The sequence below is a fragment of the Salvia hispanica genome, chromosome 1, assembly GCF_029641045.1.
Source record: "Salvia hispanica isolate PSC_SH4W2 chromosome 1, Shi_PSC_v1, whole genome shotgun sequence".
Classification (NCBI taxonomy): Eukaryota; Viridiplantae; Streptophyta; class Magnoliopsida; order Lamiales; family Lamiaceae; genus Salvia; species Salvia hispanica.
In genome coordinates, this window is record NC_142692.1 from 27499577 (window position 1) to 27510185 (window position 10609).

Here is a 10609-nt window from a genome sequence, read left to right on the forward strand (position 1 = left end):
ATGTTGTTCAATTGCTGAAATCTGTTCAAGTACGATATTTAACTAAAGGGGTTTTTGAAAGCGGCAATGCTATTTTACTCCTTTTAAGACAGAGAGAGATATAGTACTACTCCCTTTTTCGTTATCTGAAAAATGTGAAACTTCATTTCAATAAATAAAAGATTTGAGTCTTTCTGAATTGCTATGTCAAAGTCACTAACTATTTTAGTACTCCCTCCGTCCCAGAGTACTTGACTCACTTCTTTTGGGCACAGGATTTTAGGAGGGGATGTTTAGTGGTGTAAGTGAAGTTGATAATAAAGTAGATTAGGTGATGTGATGTATTTTTATTTTTAAATTTAAAATAAATGGAATTAATTTTTTGTATGCATGTATTTAGCTTACTGATATTTCGAAGCATATTTCTAATTAACTTTACTCATATTAAAAGTATCCATATTTAATGAATGCTAAATGCGACGTCAAGTTCAAATTGAGCATAATTCAAACAATATGTATTGCAAACATTAAAATAATCAATGACTAGGAAAAGATCAAAACTAAATTGAAATTTTGATTCACTTTGATTCACATTTAGCGCTACATTTAGCGCCTGATGAAATTTTCAAGTTAAAAAATGTGGCGCCACTTCTGCCACATATGCTATCTGTTCAAAATTTTCAAATTTTCAGTGAAATCACTATTAGTGGCGCCATAGACTAACATAAATACTCCAGTGTGTCATAAATATTCTTACACCTACTTTACATTCACACAACACAAAAGATCCAGAATGCAGCGATCTGCCACAAGTATATGTACAAAGCTTCAGCAACAAATTGTGCAGTTCATCAATGAGAGATGCATAAACGGCAAGCCACCGCGAGGCACGATGAAGGAAGCTCGGGAGAAGTTTAACGTATCAGCTTCTACATGCACAAGATATTGGTCAGAAGCTACAAAACAAAGAGCAAGAGGAGAAACAATGCAGGTAATCAATCATAGGAAGAACAAACCATGTAGCAGACGTATTCAAGTTGATCTTGTTTTACTTAAAAGTTTGCACTACACTAAAAGAGGAAGTATCAGAATATTGGCTGTTGGATTAGGATGCTCTAAGAGTACAGTAGGAAGATGGGTGCAAGCAGGGCTGATTAGAGCTCATACATCAGCCATTAAGCCTGATCTAACAGCCCCCAACAAATTGTTGAGGATGAGATTCACACTAGAGGCTTTAGAATTGGATAGGATTTTAAGGAAACTCAAGTTCAAAGATATGCACAACACAATCCACATTGATGAAAAATGGTTCTATATCACGAAAGGTACACATAGGTTCTATATGGCACCGGAAGAGGAAGAACCACACAGATCATGCAAAAATAAGCAGTTCATTTCTAAAATCATGTTTATGTGCGCTGTTGCAAGACCATTATTTGGAGGAAACGGAGAGGTTCTGTTTGATGGTAAGATAGGTATTTTTCCATTCATAGAAAGGGTTCCAGCAAAGAGGAATAGCAAAAACAGAAGGGCAGGAACAATAGAAACCAAACCAATCGATAGCATCACAAAGCAAGTGACAAAGGACTGTGTAATAAATAAGGTATGGCCTTCTAAACTAACTTTGATGTTGCTGCAGTTACATGTTACAGTGATAACAAGTGTTTTTAATGCTTCTAAACTAACTTTATTGCATGCATTGAATGAAGAATTTACAATTCAATTTTTGTATGCATGCATTTAATGTATGCATTCTAGTTACACATTCAACTTATGATGAAAATTGAGGGGATGCAATGCAATTAATCAAGAATTGAATGCAAAAACAGATTATTCCAGCCATCATGGCAAAATGGCCGGAGGGAGCAAGTAAGCAAATCAATATCCAGCAAGATAATGCAAAGCCACATATTAAGAATGAAGATGTGGATTTTATTGCTGCTGCAAATCAGAACGGGTTCAACATGAAGCTGGTGCAACAACCCCCTAACTCACCAGATACTAATGTGAATGACTTAGGGTGGTTTCGAGCAATACAATCACTTCAGCAACAAACTGCATGCAACACATTGGATGATTTATTGAATGCTGTGGAAAAATCATTTCATGAACTATCTCCTATAAGCCTAGACAATGTTTTCATGTCTCTTCAAGGATGCATGATTGAGATCATGAAGTGTAAGGGGCAGAACAGGTACAAGATTCCCCATATGGGGAAAAATGCTCTAAGGAGATCTGACCAACTGCCTCAGAACTTAGAAGTTCCTACACAGCTAGTTGCAGATTGCATTGCTTATTTGGAAGAACAAGGGCATGGGCATAATGAAGGAATAAGAAGGATTGTGCAAGATTTGGAATTGGAAAATACTCAGCAATGAGCAGCAACTGCAGTAGCAACTATGCATCTTTTGGGAAGGTAAGAAGTACTGCAACTATGCATCTTTTGGGAAGGTAAGAAACTTTTGTGAATCTTATTTTGGAGAGATGTTGTAGCAACATGTACTTTGTAAACATGTTGTAGGAGCATGTCAATATTTTGTTATTGTAGGTGTAACAAATCTTTTGTGCACAAAGCTTTTGATGAAAAATGCTGGTTGTAGTACATCTATAAAAAATTCACACACCAACAATTTACACAACCATCACAATTCACACCAACAATAAAAAGCATCTTAGTCAGACTTTAAGTATGTGTTCATTCTTCAATTGTGAGTACTTCTCATCTTCAACCAATAACACATTTCAAGGCATATAAACAATACACATAGATATAACAAACACAAACAATTCAACAAATTCAGCAAATTTAACAAAAAATTTCAGCAAAATCAGCAAACAAATTCAGCAAATTTAACCAAAAATTTCAGCAAATTTAACAAAAAAAATTCAGCAAGTTCAGATAGAGAGAAACTAAATCAGAGGAAAGATCTCATCAATTTTAACCTTATTTGAAGCCATAAAAATGCACGGGTGCATATATATCACGTTCGCAAGGATCTTCGCCGGCGGCAGCAGCATCATGGTCAGATATTTGTTGGAACACAGCTTTCAGATCTTTTAATTTCAGCTGACCGCTCTTGAACTTCTTTATGGCAGGGGTGGTGGCGTCGGCAACCGGAGCTTTCCTCTTTCCTTGCACCACGACGAGTGATTTTCCTCCGCCACTGCCACTGCCAGCAGACCACGACGGCGAGCGAGTAAGGGGGCGTCGGGGGTTAACCCACCCATCATCGCTTGGATTAGGCTCACATATTTCGTCGTTGGAAGCCATGGATGCGTGAATTTGAGAGAAAATGTTAGATCTAGGGTTTTTTTTTTGGAAGAGGCGTGGAGAGAGAATGAGGGATTGAGTCTGGAAGAGAGAGAAGACACAAAAATGAAATGATGTTGGTGGGTTGGGTACCGATTTCCATTCAATTAACATTGAATTAATTAACATTATTTTAATCCTAATTGTAATAAGGGTGTTACTTAAATTCTTTAATTTTTACCGTAAATAGAAAGTGGTCAAGTATGCTGGGACACCCCAAAATGGTATACGAGTCTAATACTCTGGGACGGAGGGAGTATTATAAATTACGAATAGAATATGCTTTGTTAGTAGGAATATTACAAAACGAATGTTCGAGGAAAGTTTCTTGGGATTATTTCCCCCACTCCTGTCTAAGAGTAGGTATTTATGCATTAGCCATTTCAATAAACTTTTAAACTTTTCTAAGCTTGATAAGTTACTTTTTATAATATGACCAGTCGTAGTCAAATGTACAAAAAATTTCTTTTAGAACAAAAACTATATACTATCAAATATCAATCTTAGAATTGTAATACCAAATGGCCAGAAAGAATACGGCATGATAGTTGAATTTAATTAGTTAAAAGTAATTCGGCAAATTATGCAGATGGGTCATTATCAATCTGATATCAACCAATCTCAATAACAGTAAGGTCAAATCTTAATCCAACAAAATCATCATATTTTTGTTGGGTCTTAATCCATTAATTTCGTGTATGTTTATGTTGAATATTCGCGTCATGTCAAAAATTGTTAGCCCTAATATTATTATTACAAAGTAACTACAATTTAGCTTAACACAACGTGATAATGACCAAATCATCATATTACATTATTAAACTGATATTATTGCGACCAACTATGATATTATACAATTAAAACATGTTATATCATGTTTAAAACTTTGTCAAAATTTAAATGTAATCATAAAATTAAATTAATACTAATATTTTTTAATTTATAAAAAATAATTAAAATAATAATTTTATTTCTTAACAGATAATCCGAACCAACTACAAATCATCGGGTTCTTATTGGGTCGACTCGACCAAAACCTAATAAGACTTGACCCAAATCCATTACTCTGTGCGTGTTTGTGTCAGATCAAAGTTTATCAATCCTACAAGTAATAAGTAATTATAGCAGTTGATACACCAATCAATTATTGTGATCTCTTGATTGTTACTGAAATTTTTGGTATATTGAATTTACCGTATGACCAATTTTAATACGTATCAATAACGTGCCACATTTTTGGTATTGCTATACCAAAAATTGGTACTCCAATTTGGATATAGTATATCGCAATACTGTTATACATTATATGATAGTATTGTACATGTATTCGATATTCAGAGTGTACCATATACCATAATTCCGTAAATCATATATACGTATAGAAATTTTAGATCTATTGCAGACTTGCAGTATATAAAAAATTATACGTTTACCATATTATACCGAAAATTCCACTATACCATGACTTTGATATAAGCTATATTTATTGTATAGAATTTGAGTTTTTCGTATTTTCCGTATCCCTCCTATTACCTCAAGACTAAAAAGCAACCGCGTAAAATTAGTTTTTGCTGGCCCAATGATATGAATAATTTGGAGGCAGCCCATTAATAAATCTGGCCCATGGACCTAGCCTTAGTTGAGTGGTCCCCACCCAACTCAATTTGAAAATCTAGGGTTCTTACTCCCACACATAAATAAATGTATGGTATGGTATGATTATGATAGATGCTCGTCTCCAACTCTCCGTCACTCCTTTTCTTCATACTTTAATCAACGTCGCTTCTCGAAGCTACCTCCCCTTTGAATTTGCAAGGTGAGCTTTTATTTGTTTTAATTTTGTGTTGCGCTTTCATGATGCATTAATTTAATGTTTTCTTCTGCAACTCAGAATCTCGTAAGCGACCAAGATGAGGCCGATTTTTTGCGGAAACTTTGAGTACGAAACTCGGCAATCAGACTTGGAGCGCTTGTTCTCCAAGTATGGAAGAGTCGACCGCGTCGACATGAAATCTGGTACTATATTTTACATGGCGGTTTCATTTAGTGAACATCTACTTCGTTTGTTTTCCTTTTTCTCGGATTTTGTTAGCGAAGCTGGACTTATTCTGTATTCATTGATAGTAATTAATTTATTTTTGTATGCTTATTTTACTGTGATTTGTGTTAAATATTCATTTACTCTTTGTAAATGTTTTTGGGAAGTGAGTATGAGTGCATCTGCCTTTGTGTATGGAGGTCTCAGTGAGTAACCATATGTATGTTCAAAGTGCTCAAAGATGATATTAATTATACACATGTAGCACCTCTCTGCTCTTCACTTACTACGCATGTAGGCGTGCATATCCATTTTGTAAATATTGCAGGTTGTATTCTGGAAAAAAGGAATTATGGAAAAATCAGGAAATATAGTTATATATACGAGAAGTTTTCGATATTTAAGCGCCTTGTTTTGACGCAGGAACATCTACAAAGGAACCATCTTCTTCTATGCAATAAAAACCTCTAATGCAAAGGCTGCCTACTTTCCTACCTGCTCTCCTAGTTGCAGATGGGAACAGTTCCACATCTCATTCTCCATATCATCTCATTCATTTCTTCAATGCTAGCATTGCTATCCCACCCAAATGGAAAGGGTGGGGATGATTTTGGCATGCCATGCTTGCTTCAATAATGTTAAGGGATCTAGGTGTCAGACCAGTTCATCCTGCCATACCCACCTTCACTAATGTTAAGGCGATCAATGAGTCCTATCATGCCATGTCTTCCATTTACTGATCTCATGCTGTGATATTGCTGAAGCATGCTTAGCAATGACTACTCAACTATCTCCATGATCTTAGTTTGCCTCCACTATTCATCTTTGCTTTCATCAGAACCTTCGCATGTTTGCAGGTGTTTTACTTATTTCAAATCTCCACAGGAGAAATAATATACTGGCTTAGTGATGCAGCTCTGTGCAACAGTTGTACTCCTGAATGATATCTGTTGTCTATGCTTCTCATATAAGTTGTTTCACCTTCAGGGTTTGCTTTTGTTTACTTTGAGGATGAACGTGATGCTGAAGACGCCATTCGCAATCTTGATAATATTACATTTGGGCATGACAGGCGCAGGTTGTCAGTTGAATGGGCCAAGGTATGTTTACGTTGTTTGTAGCCTTGATATAATATGTTATGCTTTTGGTTTACTAAGGCAGCCTTTTGTGTTGTTCATCATGACAGGGTGAACGTGGTAGGCATCGTGATGGGAGAGCTGCAAATCAAAAGCCAACTAAGACCCTTTTTGTGATAAACTTTGATCCTGTGCGTACCAAAGTCCATGACATAGAAAGACACTTCGAGCCTTATGGGAAGCTTCTCAATGTCCGCATTCGAAGGAACTTTGCATTTGTGCAATTTGAGACTCAGGAGGATGCAACAAAAGCTTTGGAATGCACCCACATGAGGTCAGGAGCCTCAGTATATAACATAAAAGACAATTTTCCTCCATTTTGTTTCTGTGCTGAATAAGTATATTTATTCCAATCTTGCAGCAAGGTACTGGATAGGGTTGTTTCTGTTGAGTATGCACTGAGGGATGATGACGAGAGGGGTGGAATGCACGAAAGCCCCAGAAGAAATTATGGTAGACGTGGAGACAGTCCTTACAGAAGGTCACCTAGTCCAGGAATTCGAAGGAGCCGTCCAAGTCCTGATTATGGGCGTGACAGAAGCCCTGTTTATGATAGGTACACTGGCCCATCACATGACCGGCGCAGGAGCCCTGATTATGGCAGACACCGAAGGTAGATATATATGCATGTCTGACTACTATTATGTGTTTTGAATGTATAACCAAAATACACATAAAATATTGTCTCACTTTTATCTACTGCCTGTGGTAAATGTACATTGCAGAATATATACTCACATTCATCTCTTTTACTATTTTTAGTAGGTCGCCTGTTCGAAGATCAAGAACTTGATGGCTGAGTGTGTAAATGAGCTCAGTGTTTTAGGCAATGAAGGATATAAGCTTATACACTAGTGTAGGAGCTACGCTACTGGTTTTGTATCTTGAATTGAATGGTTCTCTTGCTCTGGATTTTACCTTATTTATGTGCATCTTTTGTAATTTTGCTTGGTTTTATCTATGAAGCTTCTGTTTATCTTTTTTAGAACTTTATTGTGATTTTGCAGTTATAGTACTTTTTTAGAATTTAATCTATCACCTAAAATAGTGCTACTAGTACAAAGGTTCTACATTTATCCTGAGATTGCCATTCCAAGTATTTAAACAATTGCTTCTTTATTGTGATTTGTGCGATTATGACTTTCCTCCGTCTTCTGATGTAGTACAATGATATTCTCCATTACCAATTGGCTTGATAACGAGACAAACAAAAACTATTCAAGAAACAAACCATAAAATGATTTCATGAATAATTAGGAGAATACAAAGATATAGATATACTCATAAGAATAATCAAGAAGAGGATGTGAGCAACTCTCCTCGAATGGCCTTATCAAGCCAAGTCTCAGCATCCTCCATCATTCCAGGGCTGAGTCTGACCATGAGAATGCAGAATTCCATCTGATTGAGCGCTCCGTCTCCGTCGAGATCACCCTCCTGCACCATCGCATCCGCGTCGTCTCTGCTCATCCCTTCCAACCCCAGGAGCGCACAATTCTTCTGCAGGCTCGCCGCCGTGATCAGCCCCTTGCTCGGATCCGCAAGCAGCCGGAATCCACCGCAGAGCTCCGCCACAAAGGTGTCGCCGTCCAGCTTGTCCACCATCACCGGCAGCAAGTCTTGGTACTCTTTCATCTCCGAATTTTGTTCCTTGGAAGCAGCCATCGAGAATATCAAAATAGTCAACTTTTTCCAAGTATGAAAGGAGAGAAATATGTGATGGCTCTATATAAGGAGAAAGGGTTGTAAATTATAACGGCAGGTTGTGGTGATGTTGTATAGTAGGCATTAAATGATCTCAACCGCTTGTTCAATAATGGACGCTTGGATTTTATTTCTTGGTTAGCATTATACTCGGGTTTTGATGGCTGCCTAACTGTATATGCCACAATTTTGGAGTGGGCATTGAATTAAATTGAATAAAAATAAGAGCATAGTTCCAATTCCAAAATGAGCGATTTTTCGAGGAAGCTGCTTATTCGTTTTGGAGTGGGGTTGCTGTTTGTGTCATGATACGTGACTCGTGGGGAATTGCTTGCTTGTTCTATTGTATGCGTATCTTCCAAGAAGCTTCCTCCCTCTCCCTATTTTTGGGACCAATTCTATATCTTCTGTTTTTACCTCATTAGTTTTAAGCACTGTCACATACACTACTATATAATTGTCCGACTCTTATGTTTTATTTTATATATGAATGTAGTAATCAAAGTGCATAAATATTTCTTTTTTTATGAATGTGTGAATATAATGGTGAACATTTAACTAATGTCTATGTTTGGATATATGTATCGTTTTTCAAACACTTTCCTAATCACCGACTTCTGGAATGTTGAAAAACCAGTTCTTTATTAGTTTCCGGCTGAGAAATAACAATATGTGTTCTCCCATTCTTTTTAGTTTCCAGGAATTTCGACTTGGTTGCAAGCAAGATTCCACTTACACAAATAGACAACAATTTCCATTTAAAACTAACATTATTTAAAGTTGGGTGGCTGTATTCGACGATAGACCAAGATAAGTAAATCCGAGTAATAAAATACGGAGTAATAAATTATTGAGTCAATCACGTCCTATAAGACATAAGTTATACAGTCTCATTACTGAAATACAATGACTGTCGATATTTTCATTAAGATTGTGACACTTTGAATGTTGGGTCATGTACGTTTATGGTTTTCTAATGGGGCGTAATATGTGAGCTATTAGTCTTGATCATTTATTAATTTAAAATCATTATTTACCAGCCGCCTGGTTTATTGAACTGCATCACATCACAACTCTTATGTCATGTCGAATTATATGCTCAGTTGAATGAGTAAAACCTAAATACAATTGAAATTAAATAAATAATACAATCAATAAGGCAAACTAGGTTGGCTTGATTTGACGTGAATACCCCTCGATATAGAATACAACTATACAAACTTTAATAAAGAAACTTCATCGTAAAAATAGATACTCCCTCCGTGTCTCCAAAGAATATACACTTCGGGTTCGACACGAGTTTTAATACAAAATTAATAAAGTAATACAGAGTTAGAGAGAAGAAGTAAATAAAGTATTGTTGGTGGATAATGAGTCTCAGTTTATTAGCGAGAAAATAGTTCCAAAATTTGAAAGTGCGTATTCTTGTAGGACAGATGAAGTATTATTTATTATCAAAATCATGAATTATGAAGTGAATTCAATTTAAAAGGTGTTAAAATTCATAAACTTTGACCTTGTAGCCAATTTTACTTAAATAGAAATTTGGCATGGCAAGTTGGATTTTGAGGTGACGAGTCGAGGTTATAAAATTAAAACGAGGATACAACCATTTTATTTGCTACTACTATAATAAAGAAAGGTACCTTTTTAGTAGGCATGAGTTATTTGCATTTCCCAATTCCAATATGGTGCAAATATACTATACACATGTCGGCCTTGATCAGAATATCAAAAATGAAATGGGATAATTTTTCGACACGTGAGTATGGATGGACACAGATTTTCACGGTTGAATAAATTATTATCAACGTCTTAATCACACTATCACTATTGCTAATTGAAAGAGACCTTGGCGTATACCTCCACAATATGAAGAGAGTTTCTCGTCATAAATGGGCCTCAGTATAATATCCACTCATTTATATTGGGCTCAGATCTAGTTTTATTTAACGTTAGGAAAAGTAAAAGTAAAAAAGGTGCTACTACTATTTTAGACCACCCAATCACTTTTTTCATAATAAAGTAAAAGAAGAAATTATCCATGTAAATTTGGTTCCTTTATTTTCTGAATAAGAGAAAAAACAATACACTTTCTGTTTCTTAATTCACACTTCATTCCAATCTAACTACAAAGTCTTGTTTTACATAAAATTGAAATTTTATTACACACACCGTTTGAATGCACTGTCCATTCATAATGCACAAATACGAATGAAAGCCACATAAACGACCAAACAACTTTACTAATGTATTTAAACATTCTAACAACATACACGTCTTTTACAAATGGAACAAACACGTCTTTTTACAAATGGGAGAAACAGTTTCATTGTGATTGGTGTTGGTGTACTACTCTCTAAACAAAACAACTTTCACTATAACTACAGCTTAACCGATTATATGAATTGGAGAAGTGGGTGAGATCATGATTGCATATAT

At 35.9% G+C, this 10609-nt stretch overlaps 3 protein-coding genes across 4 annotated transcripts; 2 read left to right on the forward strand and 1 right to left on the reverse strand.

Moving 5' to 3' along the window:
* Positions 1–770: 770 nt before the first annotated feature.
* LOC148933535 (uncharacterized) lies at positions 771–2357 on the forward strand. The gene is made up of 2 exons (XM_089060504.1): positions 771–1582; positions 1809–2357. The coding sequence occupies exons 1-2, from the start codon at positions 773–775 to the stop codon at positions 2355–2357; spliced, it is 1359 nt and encodes a 452-aa protein (XP_088916630.1). The 5' UTR covers positions 771–772.
* A 2618-nt stretch (positions 2358–4975) lies between these two features.
* Positions 4976–7451, forward strand: LOC125222160 (serine/arginine-rich splicing factor RS31-like). 2 transcript variants are annotated; one of them, XM_048124641.2, is made up of 6 exons: positions 4976–5105; positions 5181–5305; positions 6315–6427; positions 6514–6737; positions 6825–7076; positions 7226–7451. In XM_048124641.2, exons 2-6 carry the CDS (start codon positions 5200–5202, stop codon positions 7254–7256), a joined length of 726 nt encoding a protein of 241 aa, XP_047980598.1. In that variant the 5' UTR covers positions 4976–5105; positions 5181–5199; the 3' UTR covers positions 7257–7451. The 2 variants fall into 2 exon arrangements, with proteins under 2 accessions (XP_047980598.1, XP_047980599.1); XM_048124642.1 differs by lacking the exon at positions 4976–5105 and adding an exon at positions 5751–6184.
* A 229-nt stretch (positions 7452–7680) lies between these two features.
* LOC125222161 (Calcium-binding EF-hand family protein) lies at positions 7681–8309 on the reverse strand. Its single transcript, XM_048124644.2, has one exon. The coding sequence runs from the start codon at positions 8126–8128 to the stop codon at positions 7757–7759; it is 372 nt and encodes a 123-aa protein (XP_047980601.1). The 5' UTR covers positions 8129–8309; the 3' UTR covers positions 7681–7756.
* Between the last annotated feature and the right edge of the window lie 2300 nt (positions 8310–10609).